The sequence below is a fragment of the Ptychodera flava genome, chromosome 17, assembly GCF_041260155.1.
Source record: "Ptychodera flava strain L36383 chromosome 17, AS_Pfla_20210202, whole genome shotgun sequence".
Taxonomy (NCBI): Eukaryota; Metazoa; Hemichordata; class Enteropneusta; family Ptychoderidae; genus Ptychodera; species Ptychodera flava.
Window position 1 is genome coordinate 17336558 of NC_091944.1, and position 24289 is coordinate 17360846.

At 38.2% G+C, this 24289-nt stretch overlaps 2 protein-coding genes across 2 annotated transcripts in view; both read left to right on the forward strand.

Annotated features, from left to right (window-relative positions):
* LOC139115655 (protein eyes shut homolog) overlaps positions 1-24289 on the forward strand; it is a 59287-nt gene that overhangs the window by 510 nt on the left and 34488 nt on the right. Inside the window, exons 2-20 of the mRNA XM_070677945.1 lie at positions 405-1603; positions 2149-2379; positions 3720-3892; positions 4065-4216; positions 5501-5754; positions 6455-6659; positions 7378-7523; positions 7656-7827; positions 8128-8294; positions 9016-9127; positions 9836-9960; positions 10476-11120; positions 18497-18697; positions 19027-19241; positions 20149-20234; positions 21431-21897; positions 22996-23253; positions 23781-23995; positions 24136-24221. Of these exons, the coding sequence (XP_070534046.1) occupies positions 580-1603; positions 2149-2379; positions 3720-3892; positions 4065-4216; positions 5501-5754; positions 6455-6659; positions 7378-7523; positions 7656-7827; positions 8128-8294; positions 9016-9127; positions 9836-9960; positions 10476-11120; positions 18497-18697; positions 19027-19241; positions 20149-20234; positions 21431-21897; positions 22996-23253; positions 23781-23995; positions 24136-24221 (4934 nt within the window). The 5' untranslated portion in view covers positions 405-579. The remainder of the gene's footprint in view (positions 1-404; positions 1604-2148; positions 2380-3719; positions 3893-4064; positions 4217-5500; positions 5755-6454; positions 6660-7377; positions 7524-7655; positions 7828-8127; positions 8295-9015; positions 9128-9835; positions 9961-10475; positions 11121-18496; positions 18698-19026; positions 19242-20148; positions 20235-21430; positions 21898-22995; positions 23254-23780; positions 23996-24135; positions 24222-24289) is intronic.
* On the forward strand, positions 12065-16347 carry LOC139115656 (uncharacterized). The gene is made up of 2 exons (XM_070677946.1): positions 12065-12191; positions 14757-16347. Exons 1-2 carry the CDS (start codon positions 12110-12112, stop codon positions 16298-16300), a joined length of 1626 nt encoding a protein of 541 aa, XP_070534047.1. The 5' UTR covers positions 12065-12109; the 3' UTR covers positions 16301-16347.

Sequence of the window (24289 nt, forward strand, 5' to 3'; positions counted from 1 at the left end):
CATCATACTATGTTTATTGTCAAAATGAAGATTTACTTGTCCGTACATGACAATGCGTTACATACAAGTTATACCTTGAAGATCAATAAAACGTGTTTCAGATATTATGACCGCAGTCATTACCCAGAATAAAAAACTGCTGAAAAACTTTGGTTTAACAATTTTACCACCACGGTTTGGCCTAAACCTATTGTTATTGATGGTGGGTGTGTTACAGGAACAATCAGGAACAAATATGTCAATTCGTCACAGCCATATGTAATGTGCAAGTTTGTTTACCGTAAAAACCAGGCAACGTTATAGAAAATTGTTGTTTGCATGTATTCAGTGGTTCTGTCATGGTTGCTTGATAAAATATGGGTTTGATAATTCAGCTTGGCTGATTTTTGTTGACAATTTTTCAGATGTGTCTGTGTGGAAGGATACACTGGTGATTTCTGTGAAGAGGAATCAGATGAATGCGCCAGCGACCCGTGTCAAAATGGCGGCACATGTGAAGATGTCTTCAACGGATACGTCTGCATTTGTCCGGAGGACGGGAATTCATATGATGAAAACTGTGACATCATCACGCCGTGTATGAACCATCTTTGTCAAAATGATGCTATCTGCGTTGACAATATCGCTGAATTTACGTACACCTGTCTCTGTTTACCGGGTTATGCAGGGACGTATTGTCAGGATGAGATTGACGAATGCGTAATCTTTGAGGTCCAATGTCAAAATGGTGGCACGTGCATTGATTCCATCAATGAGTTCCGCTGTCTTTGTTTACCAGGTTATCATGGTGAATTTTGTGAGATTGAAATTGATGAATGCTCGAGTGACCCTTGCGTGAATGGCGGTACATGCATAGACGGTGTAGGCCGGTATTCCTGTACCTGTCTGCTCGGCTACACTGGTGAGAACTGTGAAATTATCCTGCAGAACTGTGGACAAATGCCATGTCTGAACGGGGCCACATGTCAAGACACACCCCCAAGCAGTGGAGGTGTTGAATTTCTGTGCCTGTGCACTTCAGGGTTCGTTGGGGAATATTGCGAGACCGAATTAAACGAGTGTCTCTCGTCACCATGTGCCAATGGTGGTACCTGTGTTGATATGGAGAATCAGTATGAATGTATCTGTCCATCTGGTTGGGAAGGCACAAACTGTCGAATAGAATCAGACGAGTGTGCGAGTGGACCATGTTTGAATGGCGGCAGCTGCACAGATGCGTTCAATTCTTTCACCTGTGAGTGTAGCGTAGGATTCGAAGGTGCGTTGTGCGAAATCAACATTGATGAGTGTGCGTCAAATCCATGCAATGAAAATGCTGGTTTGTGTCAAGACTTGGTCGACGGCTACCAGTGTTACTGTCTGGATGGCTTCACAGGTGATACATGTGAAATCAACATCAACGAATGTCTGTATGAATTCTGTCAGAACGGAGCCACCTGTGTTGATGGCGTCGCATCTGTGACATGCATTTGTGCTACTGGTTTTACTGGACAGTACTGTGATGTGGAGATCAACGAGTGTCTACCTGACCCGTGTATGAACAGTGCAAGTTGTGTAGATTTGATTGGTGATTATCAGTGTGCATGCAAAGCTGGCTTTACTGGTGAGTTCATTTAGGAGAAGTCTTGTCACTGTAATCAAGTTGATTTGATACGCAGAAAATGATTTGGAATCATTTCATCCATTTTGTATCATTATGATATCTGTCCATAAACAAATCACATTTACTATAATCAAATTTAAACAACGTTTTCAAAAAAGTTATCCGAACATTTGGGAGTCCTAGTGAGCTTGTCATATAGGTGACATGCTTCAAACTCAGGTAGTATTTTTGCAAATGTTTTTTTGTCAAATTAAACTGTACATGGTAGATTGATGTGAATATGTTTTATGATTTTGAAGTAATTTCCATTGTTCAAATACCCATTGTTCAAATTTATAGTCAGAATCATGGAAGTTTTTCAGTCGTCTATAGAAAATTTTGGACAAAAATTAGTTTACATACAAACACATGTTACTTGAGGTTTAGAGCAATCCCAGTGTTTTTAAATACCGCAGTTTGAATCATGTACATTGGAAAAAAGGAGAAATGAGACGGAAAAATTAGACAATTTAGTGACTGATTTCTTTTGGTGTTAACTTTCACAGGGAAAGACTGTGAACTTAACATTGATGAGTGTGCATCCAACCCTTGTCAGCGGAACGGAAGCTGTATTGATGCTGTTGATACCTATATATGTCAGTGTCAGCCACCGTACAGAGGAGAAAATTGTGAATTACTGCCCTGTCAAGATTTCCCCTGTGAGAATGGTGGTACCTGCGTTGACTTGCCGCAAAGTGAGCTGGGATTTCAGTGTACATGTTTGCCAGGTTTTACAGGTACGTTGCCATTTTCTGATAGCCGATGCCTTAACCCTGTTCACCCACCCCCTGATTGACTGTAGACAGGTCCACATTCCACCATTGGTGTGGGCCAAACCATGGTAGTGAAGGGGTGTAGGGGTAGCATCATGAAACTGTGACCTAATTGTTCAATATAATGAAAAAGTTTAACAGATATGAAGGAAGAAAAGGTGCATATTATAACCATGTATACATTGGTGAACTAAAATTTTAAAATGGATGAATCATAATTTCTCAAAAATTTTTTCAGTGAGTCATCCAAAAATGTTGCTTCATATCAGTTGAAAACATGTTCTCAATGCGCCATTGAATACAGAGATGAAAGTAAAGAGAAAGACTAACCCTACATTAGTCCCTCTCAGTCATTACTACCATCAGTTCATCTGAAGTTGAAAAAATTTGAAGCGCAGTCACTTTGTCAGTCAGTTTGACAATAAATATCTGAACTGTCAGTGATTGAGACAAAATCATACATTCCTAGGTTTCTGTATCTTCTGGAAATTGCTTTCCATATTCCATTTTTGGCATTCTGTAGATCATGAATTTTTATCTAGGCTGAAGTTGAACAGCAGTGATTTTTATCCAGATCTTCAAGATCTCTACACCAGCCCTGTTTGCCATCAGTTTTCAATGCAACCATACCTGCTTATGAGGGTGAAGGCATTGTTGTGCAGCAGTTCAAAAATTTCTTGAGAATGTGAACAAAGTTTTCTTGTAGATTATGATTTGTCAAGTCACATCGTAGTTATGAACAGTGTTGTTAAACTGTTCAGCAAATTTTATAGACACACAATCATGTATACGTTCTGTGCTCTCTGTCTTATTCAATTAAGTAGATTTTCAATTGGATTCAAATTCTTAAAGACATCACAGTCAAAACCACTCTGCCAAATCCCCACCCTTAAAAAAGAGTGGTTCAATAGCCAAGCTAAGTTGTTAAAAATTTTCTGACTGTGATCCCTTCACACCCTGTAGAGTTCATGAAGCACTCACGCTCACATACTTGCTATCACACATCGCACACAAACTTTATCAGAGCAATGGGTACATCACTTTTTTAACGTCAAGACATCTCTTGTTGGTGAACAAATGGACAAATCAGAGGTTGAGAACTACCAATTTCTGTACAATGACTTGTGAATTTTCCATTATATTCGTCCTTGAGACAAGTAACTACTTGTTAATCACTGTAATGGAAAATTAAAAAAGTACCACCAGGTTTACATCAATATTGTACAAACACTGCAATGGATTTGCTCATCTATGATTTCCTACCAATTGCAATTTCTCAAAAATGTGATACTGTCACTACCCAGGTACCAGCTGTGAGATAAACATTGACGAGTGTAGACTGACAACGCAGCCAGCGTGTTTGGGTAACGGCTTGTGTGTAGACGGTGACAACACGTTCACTTGCCTGTGTCAGCCCGGCTGGGCTGGTGAAGACTGCGGCAGACCTGTGGATGATTGCATCAACAACCAATGTCAGGTATGCATGATACTGCAGAGTTTTGTTATCATTGATAATCTTGATACTCTAATGATAATTTAGATAACCCATGGCTTAGGTAGTATGAGCCTGGAAAGTGAAAGATTTAAACTTTTGCTAAACTTTCCTAAAGGGATCTTTCTGTGATCTTATGACTGTGTTTCTATTTCAGAATGGCGCCACCTGTGTTGATTTGCACCTGGCGTATCACTGTGACTGCCCCGATGGTTGGTCCGGAGATTTCTGTGAAATTGAAAGAGATGAGTGTTTGTCATTGCCATGTCAGAATGGTGCCACCTGTATTGACCTCTTCCAAGACTACAGGTGAGTATAACTCTTTTGCTGTAATACTGGCATTGTGAAGGTAGTGTGTGCTTCTAAACTAAAAGACTTCAACTTTTGCTCAAGCTTTCCTCACAGAAACTATCGACGATGCGCTTTCTTCCAAAATTAAGAATGAAAGTCAGGGTCACAGCACAAATTTTTGCTCTGGAGAAACAAATTATGTAACATTTACTGATATTTGAAATTCCTAATGGCTGCCATCCCTGTGTGAACTGTATGGGGGAAAATCCTAAATTCCTAAATTTTCAATGTTCCCAAATATTAGGTGGTTAAAATTTGATCTACTCCCAAGAGCTTCAAAATGAGCCCTCACAAGTGGTAGACTGAAGAAGTACTGGAAAAGTTTAAGAGGCTGAATATCTGTCCCTGAGGCGCATTCTACCCGAATTAGAACCGGTTGTTACTGTAACTCTGTTACCAAGTACAGCATACATGTAATTGCACAATATCAATTGCTACTTACAGGAATTCACACAAATTTGTCTGTTTGGTGCATGACTTATCAGTAGTTTTTGCTGCTTTAGGTCAGAACCCACAACATGTAATTTTGATCATTTCAATGATAACATTTATACAAAATATTAGTGTAGCTGACATTGTACTTGTGATTTTACAAAGATTTGTATGATATTTCAGGCACATATATATATATTTGAATATTTCATGATAAAACTATAATGTCATCAGGAATAAACTTAATTGTTTCTACTTCAGGCAAAAAACCAACAACTTGTATTGCCTTAACCCTTTGAGTGCCAAAGTCAATTTTTGTTGCCCTTATAAAATATACCTCAGTCAATTTTTGTCAGATTTTTGCCAAATTTTGATAAAACTATGGCCATGAAATGTTATGTCCATTTGGTCCAAAATTATAAAAAAAATTACAGAAAAGTTCATAAAAATGGGTAAAACGTTGCACTAAAATTCTGGTTGGCAAAAATACAGCTCTCAAAGGGTTAATTGTCTGCGACTAAGCACAGCACGTTTTCATCCCTTCAGCCTTCAGTTGTAAAGGCGACAGTCTTGTGGTTCATGAGAATGTACGTGTAGTGACCCGTCATCATTAATTTTGGTGTGATGGTATTATGGTATTTCCTAGGGCAGATCTGGCCTTCTATAACAGAAAATAGGAATATACTGTTTTGAAAGATGGCATGGGAATAAGGGCCTACATATGCGTCCCGCAATCCACACTTTCCAAAGTTGTATTTAGCAAATGGAACATCGGATTTACAAAAAATATGATATTTTTACAATTTCCAGATGTATTTGTCTACCTGGATGGAATAGTAAAAATTGTGACGAGGATATCAAGGAATGCCAGTCCAATCCATGCCGGAATGGAGGTACATGCATGGAAGGCACTAATGAGTATTCCTGTCAGTGTCCGGCATTCTTCACTGGCAAAGACTGTGAGACGTCATTTGATCCGTGTGAACCGGAATACAATGAGTGTTTGAACGGTGCGCGGTGTATGACGCAGAGTGATGGTTCATACAGCTGTGAGTGCTTGCCAGGTAAGTGCTTTTATTTGCATTTTCTCAACAAGTGATGTGAACCCCTTCTTGGAATAAATAAATCACTACTGCGTATTGCTTAGGTTTATATGGAGAGTCTTGGGGTCAATCATGCCATAAGTCAATAAAAAAGAACTATTGTTTCAGCTGCAGCTCTCGTACATGAAGCGCATATGATACGACTGAAAATCCTTTAGATTGCTGTGTAACAGAAAAATATTTACATCAAAGGTGCCGTGCTGGCATATGTGGGGATTTCGTATCTGCATATGGCACAATTGACCCTTGACCTTTCTGAAAGTGGTGATTGGTGTGTGGAATACACTTAAATGAGCAGTGTGTATTCTGTACTAAAATCCTAAGTTTTTATTTCAACTAATGCATAAAATAACCCCATTCCTGATTATGTATTTGTTTTTAGCACTTTCACTTAATCTATTTCTAAAAATAATGTGCTGGGTGACAAAAGTACGCAAATTTGAAATAGCCATCTTGGTCACCTGACTGAAATGGCATAATACTCAGATATGCCCAAACTCTTTTCTCTGTGCAACAAAAGTGTGAATAATTTATATTAAAATCATTTTCATTTCAAATTATTGGACTTTTTCCGACTTATTAAAAGTTGCCCAAAGAAAAACTCAGTGTCAGACATAGCCTTGCAGTAACAGTGGTGATGAAATTCACTTTTGATTGACAGGTTTCTCCGGCTTTGACTGTGAAATCAACATCAATGAGTGTTCGTCCAGCCCGTGTCAGAATGGTGGACTGTGTCGAGATTTGGTCAATGGATACATCTGTGTGTGTATCATTGGATTTGAAGGTGTCAATTGTGAGGTCAATACCAACGACTGTCTGCCTGGGATCTGTCGCAACGGAGCAACCTGCGTGGACCTAATCAATGAGTAAGTAGAGTTGTTCAGTGGAAGAGGTCACTCAAAGGTGTCACTGACCACTCAAAAAGAGGCGCACCACACATAATAGTACATTTAAGACACAAATATTTTGATAAATTCAAACATTACATCACTAAATTTTGATTCAGCTGGACAATACTGGCTTTCTAGCCCAGCGCCAGTAGTTACCTGTGTAGAATTCTCTGGTGATTGCCAACACTTTCAGGCACAAGCAACTTCATGTTTCTGCTGTGTCCCGTTTGATGTAAAGAATTATAACCTCAGTACGCAATGTGTCTAACATTTGATAAGTAATCTGTTGAAAAATAAAAGGAGATGGTATCAACTCCGATATCTACAAAAAGAACATGATACTGTGGTTCACATTGCCCCTACACAACGTGTTCAATGCTCATATACTAGTCAGTGCATACTGTACAGGCTAGTACAAGACTGGAATTTAGACTAGATCAAAAATTTCACCCATTCACCCCAATTCCCAGTAAACAGGTCCACACTCACCTTTGATATCAATGGGTTTGGGCCAAACCATGGTTGTGAAAGGGTTAAAATATTGTGTCCACAGTGGACAACACCTATACACTACACAAGGCAAATGTACTTCTATTTACCAAACAAGTGCTTTGACATCTCCCAGACTTGCTGAAATATGTAAGATTTGTTCATAAATGTTGATGAAACGTCTCTGTTGGGTTTTTCTTTACAGCTATGAATGTCAGTGTGCATCTGGATGGAATGGAAAGAATTGTACTGACAATGTTGATGAATGTTCATCCCAGCCATGCCAGAATGGAGCCACATGTCAGGATCTGATTGGACAATTCCAGTGTCAATGTACACCTGGATTTGCTGGTAGGTGTAAATATATTCCTGAGAGGATGTATGCACCAATAATGCACATTGAATCATTTAGACTGACCCATCGTACAGTAAATGTACATATACTCGTATTGTTCATTTGAAATGTGACTGTCTTATTACTAGGTACCAGGTGTGAATTGGACATTGATGAGTGTTCAAGCCAGCCCTGTCAAAATGGTGCGGTCTGCAACAATTTGATTGGTAACTACAGCTGTCAGTGTCCAGCTGGATGGACAGGCAGAGACTGTGATGAAGATATTGACGACTGTGTGCCCTTCCCATGTAACAATGGAATGTAAGTATTATGGGATGTCAAATATGAATGAACATTTGTCATCCATCAAGCAGATTTAAATTATGTGGGAAGGTATTTGGAGAGAGAGAGAGAGAGAGAGAGAGAGAGAGAGAGAGAGAGATGTAAACAGAACCATTGACCATCTTGAAATATTATTTTGACTGTGAACAAATTACTGTATTTTCTTTTTCAAGCCTTTGGATTCACACTCACAGTGTGTTACCATGATGTAATTCTGTTTCTCTCAGTTTTTATCTGTGAGTTAATTTCCAGACTTCATCTTTCTTTAATTCATTTCAGCTGTGAGGATCTGTTAAATGGCTACCAGTGTCAGTGCAACCCAGGCTGGCAAGGTGATAACTGTGATATCAACATCAATGAGTGTGACAGTGATCCGTGTCAGAACGATGGAACCTGTATTGACCTTGACAATCAGTACTCATGTTTCTGTACCTCAGGATACACAGGTATGGTCACTTTTGCATTGCTTGTGAAATTCTTCAACCTCAGTGCCATTAATTATTTAGGTCGTGTCCACAATTGGTGCTTGCAATGCTAATGATACTTCCCAGAACTGATTGGCTGGCTAATTGATTGGCAATTGCCAGTGAATTAATTAAGTATTGAAAAGCAATGCATCCAGCATGTCAAATCAGATCAGTAATCACCTCCTTACTCTGTGCACAGAGCCTACTTGCTATCCACTACAATGAAGAAAATCTTTTTATCCGCATTTGATGAGCCTGAAGGCGAATTCTACATGTATTTGTGGACAATAAAGTATTTGAATTGAATTGAATTGAAAACGCGTAATTCAGTTTCACAAAAAAAGTTAGCTTTCAGGGATTCATCGTTTATTTTACACAATTTGAGCATCTGTTCAGCAAAGATTTTCAACTGTACTTTATCATTAGTTCCAGAAGGGCCGTAGTCTCCAGTCCCGGTGGTTCAACATTTCCTCTGTTATATTGTATTGTCACTATTGCGCGTAGAGCTCTGTTCAGAGATTAGGCGCACTACAAATGAACTTTATTATTATTATTATTAGAGGGCGCCCTCTTGAACTGTTGGTTTTGCGCATATTCTTTGGGCATTTCTTTCTTTGTCTGAATTTGGACTTCCTTACGATTTTGTTATCATCTGAATTCACTGAAATGTATGTATCCCATATCTTTTCTGTCACCACAGGAGTGAATTGTGAATTTGATATCAATGTGTGCATCGATCCAACCTCAGGATTTACACAATGTTTGAATGGTGCCACATGTATTGACGGACCTGGTCTAGAAATAACATGCAGGTAAGGCCAATTGTCATCCCTACACCACAAATGCTTCGTCCATCCATTGCTACTACACTGTAATGAATTGGTGTGTATTGTATGAATTTCCATGTCAACGTTTGACAACAATAATGATATGTGTCACTGACATGTCTTGTTGGCAAATCAAATACTGGGTATTTCAAAAAGCTACAGGAAGAAGACCAAGAAACCTTGGTTGATATCTGGAACAAAAATTCTGAAAAAAAATTGCCAAAAGTTTCAGTCAATGTAGCTTTAAATGAAGGCCAGTCATGATCTTTGAATCTTAACTTGTCATCGAACATAGATTTGTCATGTCTGATTTGACATTTTCAAATATTAATTTCTTCATTTAACCATGATTTCACAAGTGATTACCTCATATTTAGTTTAACCTGTTCACCTTCAATACCCTGTGATTAGAAGGCCCACAATCAGCTTTTGTAACAATGGGTTTTGGCCTAACCATTTGGTAAAAAGGTTAACCCTTTAAGCACCAAATTTCAATGCAACTAATTTTTCTTTACGGCAAAAGGGGAGCCTGTACAGAAAAGGAAACAGTGGTTGAAAAGTTCATGTTCGTTTACATCTTTTTAACTGAACCCTTCCTAAGAAATTTTTTCTGGTGTTTAGGCAAAACTTTGCAGTTTTGTCACAGCACTGTCATTTACTTGTAATTTCCTTTGATTCATTATCACTTCGTAGTTGTGTTGCTGGTTACACTGATCCATTCTGTGGTACTGACATCAACGAGTGTGCCAGCGATCCCTGTCAGAATGGTGCACAGTGCATTGACCTTGTCGATGGATACATCTGCAATTGTACACAAGGTGAGATGCAATTCCATTTCTCCAGTCACTGAGATGTAGTTTTGTCCTTCAGTATGTTGAAAATGATTTTGTGTTCTATTCTTTCGTGGGAATTTAGAATTTTACATATGCATATTCACTAATGTGCCCTGCTTGTAATATTAAACTGTTATAGGAAGCCATATGAAAGGAATTTAGGATGACAATGTGCCCATGTACATAGGATAGATATTTTAGCTTCCATTGAAAAGAGGACAATGTTTACATAAAGTCAGTGTCTCTCAAGTCAAAATAAAGGCTGTAAGTCCAGAATACCACTTTTTCTGTTTGCAGTGATATTTTTATGTTTTTCAAGTATTTACCCCGTCAAACATTTCAAGTATTGTTTCTCTGCATAAATTATGCTGTAGAAACAATGAACCTCTGTCTTTAATTATCTGATTGCATTTTCAAGAGAGTTTTAAGTTGATTTTTGGTTCCCAAGTTAATGGCGCCCTCATTCTAAGCTATGATTCTCATGATTTTTCTCATCTTAGGTTGGGCTGGAGACTTGTGCACAGAAGATGTGGATGAGTGCGAGTCCAGCCCCTGTGTGAATGGCGCCCTCTGCAGGCAGAAGTCACCAGGAGAGGGTTATGTCTGTTATTGTGTCCCAGGATACGGGGGCATCAACTGTGAATTTGAAATCAATGAGTGTTTATCCAACCCGTGTCGGAATGGAGGTACCTGTGACAATGAATTCAACAGATATCGGTGTATTTGTAGGCCAGGGTACACGGGCGTAAACTGTGAGATGGCAGTTGATCAGTGTTCCAGTCAGCCGTGTTTAAATGGAGCGACGTGTGTGCAGCCTCAGTTGTCATCATATTTCTGTGTGTGTCCCGTCGGATACGTTGGTGTTAACTGCGAGTACCAAGATCTGTGCACAAGTGTGCCTTGTCTGAATGGTGCCACTTGTATCAGTAATGGCACAACGTACAGCTGCGTGTGCCCTGTGCTGTATTCTGGGAAAAGATGTGAAATCCCCCTTATCCAGCCAACAAGCAGTGTGACGGCCATTCAACCAACAAGCTTGCTTTCAAGATCACAGATTACGTCCACCTTCACAACACCGATGCTATCATCTGTCGGTATTGCTTCAAGCATTCAGCCAACACGGACGATATCCGTTACTTCAAAAGGTATAGGTTCAACCATTTCTCTATCTCCAACTTCCTCCTTATCGGTCCGTCCGCCAGTGTCTGTCACTCCATCTCTACCCAGCATGCCTTTGACCACTACGAGAACTGTCTTGGCATCCAGCATGCAAAGCTCCTCTGTGACATCCGGTGCTGGTGAAACCAGTATTCCAAGCATGCCAAGCCTGTCCGGCTCTCTCCAATCAACTCCGGTCTTTGTGGCTTCATCAGGTGTGGCGTCCTCTTTCCCTGATTCTACCATCTTCCAACCAGAGAGTTCGCTGTACTATACACAGCCAAGTACAAAATTACAAGGGTCAACGCATATGGTATCTCAGACCGTTTCACCAGTGAAATCTTTCGGGCTTTCATCATCCCTGTCCCTTTCAGCTGAGAAGTTGACTCCGACGCCAAGTGTTCAGCCAGCTGTCTCCACAGCAAGTCCAGAAACAAGAATATCTCTGACCGAACATGTGACAACATCACTGTTGCCCAAGGCAACAGTTCCCATGGAGACCACATCCCTCCAGCTGTCTTCTGTAGTGCTGCCTGTGACATCAGAGGTGATCCAGCGTACTTCAAAACTTACCTCATCACTTGCCTTTACTGTTACTGCATCGCCAAGTGAGGTACTTAGCTCCATGACAACCACACCACTTCTCTCATCAAGCATTGCATCAAGACATACACCAGTTACATCTACGCCAACATCGACATCATTGCTTTCAGAAGATTTCATGTCGTCAACCTCAACATCTCCATCTACAGCAACATCTGTAATATTCACACAAAAGACAACCCAGCTGTCTGCCAGCTTAGTGGCACCTTCAGCTGTGGTGTCTGAAAGTCTTACTGCCACAACATCAACAGGGATCATATTATCAACGGTGCAACAGCCAAGGCACACATCTGAAAGCTCATTGGTTTATCCATCATCCTTGGCTTCCACGGATGTATCATCAGTTTTGTCACCGAAAGTCTCATCAGTGTCAATGTCATCCATTCCAGTGCCGAGTTCATTAGAACCAGTCCAAACACCAACCATGGCAACAACATTATCACCGATTGTTTCAGGTATACATCTTAAAGTCAAGACTATGACTATCCCAAATTTTGTTTTATCTATCTGTGAAGTGTGTTGGATGTCATATTTGTGGAGACCAAATGAACCAAAAGAAGTGTTCATTGTCCATATTACTCTGATTCTGGTCAACACACAATTTGTTTAGGAATTCACACAGTATTCTTCAACATGCTCACAAACCAGTTCAGGTTCAACTGTACACTACAATTACTCTTAATTCATGGTAAGGATAGGAGATGCTCAGTGCAAAAGGCTTCAGCATGTCTATATAAAGAAAAATTATTTCCACAAAGTTATCATATTTTTCCTTTTGCTGTGTCTTAATGAAAAAATTGATATTGGAAATTTGAGTAAGTTTTTTAAACATGTTTCTATGCAACATTTCTCATAGAATACTTTAGAGTGCCCTCAATGGGAAACTAATAACTTCACAAATAGTGACCCACCTGAAGACCATGGTCCAATCTCCATAATGAAAACAATGGAGTCTCCTTAGGGGGCCCTCCTCTATCTTTTTTAAACAACTGGACCCTTTAGGATTGTATTAATTTGTAAATTCTCTAAGTGTGGGCACAGTCTTTGCAGTCTTCATTTGGTTTCAATTGGCTTTTTTATGTGATAAAATCAAATATTTGGCTGTATGACCATTACACAAATATTCATTCATGATAATTATTTCAGTTTTCATATAGCAACACATCATATTTCATAGCAAATTACCATTGCTTGATACCCATAATCATTTCTGTCATTGATAGCAAAGTGCATTTACGCATCCTTGAAAAAGCAAATGCTCACAAGTTCATCTTGAATTGGCTAAGAAATCGGTCATTACCATATTGAGAAGGCCAACACAACTACAGTTGCCCTGTTAAAATGTTGGTTGCAATTTTTAGCTACTATAGACTATAGTCTATAGAAGCTATTGGTATGGGTATCCGTCCGTCGTCAGTCTGTATGTATGTATGTATGTATGTATGTATGTATGTCCGTTTGTGAGGCGTCCGTCCACTCAAATATCTTGAGAACCGCAGTACTTACTGATTTGTATTTTGTTGTGTAGATGAAAAATATGATTTTGAGAAACTATTTTTTTTAATTTTTTGATATGTTGAAAATAGGCAAATTAATGCCAAAAAAGGTGTTTTTGGTAAAAAATCTTCTTCTTCATAACCGCTGGTCAGACAGCTTTGTTATTTGGTATACAGGTCCCTAGGGGTAACCCGACTTAGATTTGTTCAAATTGTGATGAAATATGCAAATGTGTATTTTTAAGGAATTTTTTTGTCATTTTGATCAAAATTTGACTTACATTGTATATAATTCTTGTACTGTATAAACCCTATCAATTCACCCAGAAAAAAATAATTAATATGATTTTAAATAATTGAATTAATTAGGAAATCATCAAAGCCAAAATAATTTTAGTGTAGAATTATCAGAAAGTTCAACTTTTTTTGACAGTTCATAACAGTTCATAGTGAAATGCTTACCATCTTGGAGGATTAAAACATGTAAAGGCAACTTTCCTGAATCCCAACTTTGACATATTCTGAACTGTCATTTAATGTGCCCTGTATGTTATCTAAAAGAAATTGCTCAAAATAGTCAATAGAGATAGAGATAGAGATAGAGATAGAGAAAGTTCTAATTTCCATTTATGGTTGACTTGGTAAGGATAAAATAAAATTACTTGTTGAGGAAAAAAATAGAGTGGTCAATTAAAAGAGTGGTCAAAGTGATAGGGTTTTTATGGTAAAGCTGGGCTGTAAGATTCCTCATGTGCTATTTATAGCAATTATGCAATCTGTGTAAACAGTGCAATGAAAGTTACATGATTCCTTTAATGCTTTTGATGACCTTGAACCTCTTAAGTTTCAAACATTTGTCTCTTCAGTGTGCTTTCTCTGAGTATGTACAGTCTCAACTTATTCAACAGAACTCACTTACAATGTTAATCAAAGATATCCAACTTCTTCATCAATACATGTGTCACAAAAGGTTATTCTCTACATAACACAGCAGAGCTCTGTCAACTGTTGAGTTGCTTTTCTTTCAAAACCGCTGGTCAGACAGATTTAATTAATTAATGTTGGTTTACAAGTCCCTAGGATGACCTAAGTGAGATAATTTCATACAGTCAGGAAATACTTAATTTTGTATCCATGTCTATAGTAGCTTCAGGGACTTTGGCCCTATGTTTTAAATGATTTTAAAACTCAGAAAGAGATGTCTAAATCAAGCTCTCACTTTCCAACAATTTCTTTGCAATTATCAATTGTGTATGTTTCACTTCATAAGTCAACCAAAGTGGCTTAATCACAGTATTTTCCAGAAAATATATATTGCACAAATTCATAAGAAATAGCTCATAATATTACTATTAATTTTCAGAGAATAGTTAGATACAAGGCACACCTGCTCACATGTTGTTCCTGTTTATAGCCATGTACATTTCTTCCGATTTTGATTCCCTTGGCACTCAATGGAACCTCCATACACAAATTAATACCATAACACAGCACTCCAATAACCTCTGAGATTTCTTCCACCAGGATTTTCAACATCACCAGGATTTACGGGTTCCATTTTCACCCCACCCAGTCGCACACTTTCACTGCCCACAGTCATCAAAGCTAGCAGTACATTCCATGTGACTTTACCAGTGACCAGAAGGCAGTCCGAGTTCAGCACGTCACCGATCGCAGGAGCGCCCCCTACAGTTAGTCCTACTCTTTCTGTCATTCCAAGTCCACTATTGATTAGTACAGAACCAAGGACAGTTACTTCAAGTGTAGCAAGCCAAGGCAGTCAGATTGCCAGCACAACAGCCACTGAAAGCCTCAGTATCAGCCAATCAGAAAGTCTTTTCAGCTCAGCAACAATTTTGAAACCAATCAGAAGCATTGAAACAACCACAGCTGGCTCTGCAACTGCATCAACCCAAACCAGGCCAATCATCATCTCATCTGTAAGTCCAATTCAAACCGTTGGATCGAGTGCAGCATCAGAAACGACAAGGCTTCCCATGCTGAGCAGCCAGTCCATCAGCCTCGTTGATGTGACAAAGGCAATTACAACTGAATTTCCAAGTATCCAACCAAGTTTGCCCGTCACAAGAAGTGTTGTCACAAGCCTGTCAAACACACCAGAATACAGCCGAAGTAAAACTGTTTCATCAAGTGTCAGAGTTGGAACAACACTACCATCACAATCCCTGTCGATTGGCAGCATTGAAAGTACAATCAGCCAAACAATCTCTCCCATTTCTGAAGTTCTCACAGCATCACCATCCAAGATGTCATCGATCACTCGGTCAAGTATTCAAACTCACATATCCACAGTCGGACATCCTGTAACTTCACTGTACACACCACCAAGAAGCCAGACCACCGTACCTATGACAGATACGATCACTGCATCCACACAGACTCTGCCATCAATGCAGGCACTGTCAAGCTTTGCACCCACTGAAAGCTCATTCATTCACACACCATCAAGTTCTTTACTAACATTCAGTGCAACTAAAACCCCAGGGATAAGCATAAAACCATCAGAAGGTGTTGAAACGTCTATACAGCCAGGAACCACGTCATCCCAAGGACCAGATACTAGATCAACACATAGCGTGTTACCCATTATCAGCAGTAGCCAGGACTTCCATCGAAGTTCATCAAGGTTTGAATTTCTCACTCCACAGTTATCGGCTACAATAACATCTCCTGTACCAGCAATCAGCAAGACTTTAAAACCATTTACATCTGAAAGAACCCCAGTCTCAGTAAGCACTGTGTACTTCCAGACTCCGATAGCATCAAGCAGTCCCATCACTACAATACTTCCAAGTCCTGAAACATCAGAGATGCTAAAGCAAAGCACAGACGCAGTCATCAGTCCAGCATCCTCAAGCGAAACAGCATTTCCAACATATTCGTTGCTGCGTCCAAGTTCAGTTCTTTCCCAAACAATCAGAAGTGTATCTGTATCACACATGTCAAGTTCATTGCTGTTCACCACCAGTAAGATACAGACATCAAGGATTGGAGAATCATCAAAGAATTATCTCAAGGCTCTATTGCTCCAACATCAGTCATTGTGACATCATCAAGCAGGCCGGCATCATTGTCATCTGAAGGTACACCATCACTGATGATGTCATCCCTTTCAGTGACAACATCACCACTTTCAGTGATGACATCACTTGCTTCTGTTACTTCTGCAGAAGTGACGACTCCCTCTGTCACTCCTGGTGTAACAGTTTCTGAGTCTTTGACTTCAAGTCCAATGACAGATACAGCAAAGTTGGTAACCATGACAACAAGCCATTTCACTGCTTCATCATCAGTCCATCCAGTGATACCAACCCCTGTCATCACTCCGAGTGCCTCAAGAACACAAAGGACAAGTACGGCTGCCATAGTAACAGCATCCACAGAAACAGTCACTCCATCCTCATCAGCTGAAACAACTCAAGGTACCAGTATAAAGACAAACATGCATACATTTCACACATACACAATCAGTCTAAAATAAATCATTGATTTGCTGAAGATTTGGATATTTTTCCAGAAAATTCAGTTTTGTCAAAAATTTTTTAAAGCAAAGGTATATTTCATTTTTGGTTGAATTTGTAATTTAAAACTTTATATACCTTTCCAAATGAAATGCACCAAGTTTGCAACTGACAATTAACCAGTCATACAGAATTTTGTTCAGCAAAGTCTCAAAACAAAGGTTTATTTTCAATTGATTATGTAAAGGTAACTGACTGAGTTACAAATGTGAAATGCTACAGTGATATCAAATTCTAAAATTAGCCTCGTTCATTTCCATGATTCAAAAATTTTGAAATTGTTATTGACTTGAAATTAAATGTTGCCGTACTTCCACTCTGCAACTGCTGCTGCTGTGTTTGTGTATCGCAAAAAACCCTACGTGGTATTTCGTACTGCAGATCAGTAAGAGTTTTGAATGCAGCTTCCATGCTGGACGCTATGAAGGTTACACACTGCCTTGTCTCTGGTGTGGAATGGTATCTCCTAGTGGCATACATCTGGCTGTTCATGGCATGTTTCGTAACGGGAAAGAACTTGATGCGACATAGTGGTGATAAGTGCAATTATATACACAGGATATGATGACATCATACACAGAATGTAATGACATCACACAGCAGGAGCAATGACTACTCACACAGCTTTGCTTTCAGACTGATCAAACTTTTAACACCAAGTCACAGACATATCAAAACTAACCAATTGCCACCCAGTAATCTAATGTCACATTTCATCTGCATCTTTTCACCTTTCACCTTGGCAGTCAAACAGCATGCTTTCATTATCCCGTCTTTCATATTGCATCCCCCACACTATATGTTGTCAATATTTCATATTAAAGTTACAAAATTTTTTGTTCACCTCATGTCATAATAATTCATAAATTGTCAGTGAAAGATGTCATTTCTTCATACTGGGACACTAAGGTTGAGGAAGATATGCAAATTTATGTGAAACCATGAACTACTGTATTGTGTCATGAAGTTGAAAAAGCTACCATGTTTGATCAATATAATGTTGATAATGCTATATAGATCTTACCTGACATATTTTCATCATCATTCAACCATATTCTTATTGCATGTTTTCTGGATCTGGAAAAATGAACATATGTCCATAATTTCATGAATATTTTCAGTTGTCGGACAAAGAGGCAGTTTACTAGCATCATACAGGATTTGAGACATCCTTGTTACAACCTTCTCAGGCTTGAACTAAAATGCATAGAGGTAATTCAGGTACACTTAATAAAAGTGAGGCCTGAGGGGATTTAATAGACATGTTGTGTTCACTAGAGTGAAATGAACATTGAGAATATGAAAGATCTGAATCGACACAACTTGTGATGTTCATGTCTAGTCTATTGCATATGTACATGTGTGTGTGTTTGGGTTGTGTTTGTTTCTTGATGCTATTGCGTACATGTATTGTTATTTGTAGTGTTCTTGTTACATGTGGAAAAGTAAGGCATAATTTTGCAGGGCTCTACCTTTCTTAGCATGCATATTACACATGATCTTTGTGCTTTTGGTACCTTGTTAATTCTGGTCAAATGTTACAATCAAATTGGCATGGCATGTACTACTCAATCATTCCAGGTAAGACATGATAGGTACCAAAACTTATACCGTGAATGAAATAAAAAAAAAATACTGCACCGAATGGACTGAATTAGGAAAAGATACCCGTGATTTCATGAGCATTTTATCTTTCATGCATATTATATCTTCTTTTGATAGTCACCAGTATCGAGACTTTACCAAGCAGTAGTCAAGTCATGGTCACACCCACACCAACCCCTACAGCTACACCTGGACCCCCTACTTGTGAAGATAGACTCTGCCTGAATGGCGCCACCTGTGTTGACTTTGTGGAAGATGGAGAGCCATCTTTCAACTGTACATGTACATTTCAGTACCAAGGAGTCTACTGTGAATCAGGCAAGTCACAATCGAAATGTTTGTTTCTATAGCAATATGCTAGGTGAAATTACACCTACCAATTTAGTTTGTGAGAGAATCACCAGCCATACCTAGGTATATCTAGTAGTTGACATCTATACCAACTTGAGGAATGTTTCATTATTATTCAGTTGGTCAAGCAGGAGGATTTTCTCTACCATCTGCTCCTTTACATCAACAATAATCTACTCAAACCATTTACATGACAAATAAATACATCCTCTCATTGAAGGAATATATCGTTGAATCATGTTTTAACTTTTGATAAAACTCATAACTGTCTCATCATAATGACGTTATATTCACAGCCATGAACATCCAGACGCCAGCCTTCACTGGTGATTCATACCTGGAGTACAGCCCCTTACCTCTGTCAACACAGACATCTACTGTAATCAGAGTGGAGTTTCAAACCACCGCCAGAGAGGGCAGTCTAATCTATTCAGCAGGGGAGTACACAAATGATAACCTGGATGCACCAACAAACTTCATACATCTTTATGTACAAGATGGAGTTCTCAAGGTAAGTGCATAGGTTTCTGTTTACAATCTAATTTTAGTTTAAATGTGTCTTAGCATGTCTTTCTGCACATGATGATCTTTCTGTATGCATCCCATACTTGCATTTGTCCCTTCTGAATCAACAGTGCACACATGCCCCCTACATTTTACAGGGACTATAAAGTCACTCTTTTTCAGCTTTTTGTGATATCAAGAAAACATGGAATACTTGCATAAAGTCACTCAGTGTATAAAATGATGCAGCTTTACACAACTGCAAAGTGTCAAAAATTACCCTTTTGCTGAACACAAACTGATGATTTTGTTTATGACCTTTAGATAAAATGGATTTTTTCCTACTGTCAAAACCCTATCAATTTGACCAGAAAAAATAATTATGATTTTAAATTGTTGAATTATTAGAAAATTAACAAAGCCAAAATAATTTCAGTGGTAGAATTAATCGCATTTTTACGGTATTTCAGCTTTCTTTGCATCACAAGTAAATACTGAATGCAAATAAGGGAAAGCTGCTGACTTATCAAGATGTAAGGCACCACCAATTAAGATTCATGTGCTCCAAACTTTATGTAATATTGTATATTCAGCCATGCATGGCAAGAGTTGTGCAAGGAACTTGATTTTTTCATACAGACCATAAACTGTTTTACTGTATTTTTAATCTTGTATGGTTGTGCATAGTTGAGCAGTATTTCAGCATGTTCCAAGAAGTCCAACAACACTAACCTAACTACTTTTCATGTCAAACAAACTTCATGAAACAAGATCAAAAAAGAGGGACTTTGTCCCTTTTATAGCCTTTGCAGGAACTTTGGTCTTTATTTTATAAAAGTGACATTTTTTCAGACAGCATGGTCCAGGTGTCTTTCCTGATAACATTCAGAATATATTCTTATTTCCTTTTTCAGTATCAATTCTCATGCAGAATATCAACCTTCATATTAGACACCCAAGTTGTTGTCAACACAGGAGAGCAGATTGAGGCAATCATTATGTAAGTCATGAATATTAAATCTGTTCAAAATATAATAACAGTGATGACTTTTATGTTAAGATTGGTTCCATAATGTGTACACACACATGTAATAGTATAGTACAAATTGTTTTCAAAATGAAAAACTCGTACAAGAGCCATGTACTTTAGCTTATGCTATTCAGCAAAATGAAACGGACAGAAGAAAATGAAATGAAACAAGCGAAACGAAATGAAACAAAACAAGTGAAACAAAACAATAGAAAATGAAACACAGTTTGAACTTGCAGAATCTTTTATACCACCACTGCTTTGTAACAGTTTATACTTTTACAAATGTCATGAATAAGCTGAATACTAAGTATGTCATACTGGTGTAGCTAAGGCAGAACACAATCATATACACAATAAGTGATGTTTACCCAGACACTTCAATAATCAGTAAACAAAAAGATTGTGTCTCCAGCTGAAGCAAATTTCATCATTGTGCAGAACACCAAAACTAATCCTTCAAATATCTTTCATTTTGTTTTCTTTTGTTGAATATAATAGGCCATATACAGTCTTACAATAAAGATAAATCATTAATTGGAGGATTTTTTCATCAAATCAGTTCAATTAATTGATCTAAAACTACAACCAGTTTACTTGAACACAGTGAATGACAGGATAATGAGATGCATGCATTGAAATTGAATATTCTTTATAATCAATGAAAGATTCGCTATGTGGTATGTGCTTGTCAGTTTGTTGACGTGGCTGAGATCATTGAACTCTTATTTTGTTTTTGTTCTAATTTTTATACATGGCACACAGACAGATATACAACCAAACATTTAGGTGTTTAGGCAATTTCATCTCTCTGCAGTGTTGAAATTCTGTCTTTTCAGTCATTGCAGATTGTTATGATTTTAAAAGTGCTGTTATAAAAGGTGATTCATTACGTTTGGAAAATTTTAAGTCAGTGTAGACCAAAATAATACAATCACAGTGATTTAAAAGGTAGTTCAGCTGATAGTATTTTGTTTATTTGATATTCAATTCTAGATAGAAGTTTTTTAGGGATGAATGAATCCATAGGTCCACAGTTTGGAAGACAAGTTACTGGATAAATTTCCTCCCTTCTTTACACTTTTCCCGATTGAATTCCTGAGAACTTTCATCCTCTCCATTAATGAAAAAAGTTGATTTTTTTTTTCAACTTTCTATGGTTACAGTCAAGACCGAGGATGTCAAGCCCGAGTGATCGTTGAGAGTACAGTAAAAGAGGATGGTTTACCATGTTCCTTCTCTGTGTGTGAAATGAATGATCTTGGACAACTCTATGTGGGTGGTCTTCCAGCAAACATGGCTGCTTTGAACAGTGCCAGTGCCTTGACTGGATTTGTTGGCTGTGTTAGAGTGATCAACATTGATGGGACTTCATTGACATTCATGGACGCCCTCAGTGGTGATAATGTGTATGAGTGTGCATCACTTCCCACAGTACCACCTCTGACTACAACTCCAAGGCCTACGACAACGCAACCCTCTTCCACTACGCCAGCCACAACAGCGCCACCAACGTGTGCTGATGTCACTTGTGAGAATGGAGGCACATGTACTGATGTGGTGTTTTCTAATGGAACAATAACATTTCAGTGCAGTTGTCTATTTGGCTACCAAGGAACTTACTGTGAACAAGGTAAAAGGCATTACATTGTTAAGTAGAAGGACAGATATTCAGACCCAAAACATACAATGTTCTTTCGGTCTGCCACTTGTGGGGACTCATTTTGCAGCTTTGGAATGAGTAAAGTTTTCACAGGTTTAGCTTTGTTGAAATCTTGAATTTTATTTTTTTCCATGAGATAATACAGGGATGGCAGCCATTTTGAATTTTAAATATTGGTAAATTTTGGATAATTTGTTTTCCTAGTGTCAAATTTGCATAATGACCCCTGTTTTTATTGTTGATTTTGTAAGGGAATGGGTTGAAAGTTTGCTTGAGGAAAGTTTGAGCAAAAATTTATTTCATTTTTAAAGTTTGAAGTACCTTAAAAACCTTTCTCTTTTAATAACCTTTAGTTTTCTGTGATGAAATTAAGGAAAAGTGAAAATTACAATCACGCAATAAAACTCTGACTGTTGTGTGTGGAAAGAATTTACCCTTGCATTGGTAGGCAGTGACATTTTTCAACACCACATTTTTATTGTGATTCAAATCTTCACACTTTACATTTTTACTCACTGACTTTGCAGTCTACTTTTTGCCAAGAATTAATAAAATGTCTTGTGTAGGTTGAGCTGTCAAAGTAGTGAATTACTTTCGGCGTACTTTACCGTGCCAAGTCCTGCAATGTGCAGCAGCTCGGTAGTTTGTAGCTTATTGGTTTGCTGAATATGATTGTCTTCATTGATCTATTTCAAAAGAATCAGCCAGCTACTAAATGGCCATAGTGTAAGACTCCCAAGTTGCTGTAAATAATTGTAATCAGATGCAATCTTTTGAACGTCTGCACATTGGTTGTTTATCATCATTTCTGAATTTTTTTCTCTCCGATTTTGTACTCAGCTTGACCCCTGGTGTTTTTAACTTTTTGAAGTTTGCCATGACTTATGTCAAAGACAGGTTTAGAAATCATGTTCATTGTTGATAAGACTATGTGGTCACATTAAATTATTATATAAGTGAATATCCAAAAATTTTAAAAAATTTTAATGTAGAGAAAAATGAGCAAACAAATTTTATATCCTTGAATAGATATATCTGTAAATGCCTTGTGTTTATCTATTTTCTCAGTTATTGAGCCAATCAGCACAGCATCTGCTACATTGTCATCAACTCCCACACCAGCATTCACCAGGACTGAGACTTTACCAAGCAGTAGTCAAGTCATAGTCACACCCACACCAACCCCCACAGCTACACCTGGACCCCCTACTTGTGAAGATGGACTCTGCCTGAATGGCGCCACCTGTGTTGACTTTGTGGAAGATGGAGAGCCATCTTTTAACTGTACATGTACATTTCAGTACCAAGGAGTCTACTGTGAATCAGGCAAGTCACAGATTTTACAAGTTTAACAGTCCCTTGTTACAGTGATGCATTGAGCAGATCATCTTCGCTTTTTATGTTGTCATATTTAGCCACTGAGTGACAAGCTAAGAATATTCGGATCATGCAACTTTTTTTTGGAAAGAGTTGCTTTTTGACAGAGACTAGTGACAAATTTGTTAATTTTGTCAATTGTTTGGCTATTCATCAATGGAAATGAAATGCATTCACCATATCAACAGTTGTAAGTGACATAGCAAACAAAAGTACATTCTGTTCCCTTCTATGCAATATTGTGATCCAATTTGAATGGACCACGGAACACACAAAACCATGTTGGTACAAATGCACATAGAAATGTATGTATTTCCATATGGGTTTATACACAAGGTCTTTTTTGTACCACTATTGCATGATCTCTTGGGCACACTGAGTCTGTAGAACATCGCGTATCCATTTATTCTGAAGTAGAACCATAACATTCAGTGTTTCTACCAACATTCTTACATCATTATTATTTATCCTTGCAGCCAAGAACATCCAGACGCCAGCCTTCACTGGTGATTCATACCTGGAGTACAGCCCCTTACCTCTGTCAACACAGACATCTACTGTAATCAGAGTGGAGTTTCAAACTACCGCAAGAGAGGGCAGTCTAATCTATTCTGCAGGGGAGTACACAAATGATAACCTGAATGAACCAACAAACTTCATACATCTTTATGTAGAAGATGGAGTTCTTAAGGTAAGTTTATCATGTTTTATCTGCCAAGTAAATTTCTGTTTTTGTCAGTTCTCGCTCTTGTCAAGTATTTATTATTTACCTGCATATGAAAGTTTCTATGGAAATATTAGCCGATATGATTTCAACATTTTCTATTTCAGTATCAATTCTCCTGTACAATAGCAACTTTTATATTGGACACTGAAGTTGTTGTGAACACGGGACAACAAGTTGAAGCCATTGTTGTGTAAGTCTTGAAACTTAATTGTTTTCTTTAAACACATATATGTCTGTGTCACAAGTTAGATTGACCAA

Coding starts and splice junctions, on each gene's coding strand:
- LOC139115656 (XM_070677946.1), top strand. CDS start 12,110: ATGTCATCCATTCCAGTGCCGAGTTCATTAGAACCAGTCCAAACACCA. Junction 12,192..14,756: donor ATTATCACCGATTGTTTCAG/GTATACATCTTA, acceptor TTCTTCCACCAG/GATTTTCAACATCACCAGGA.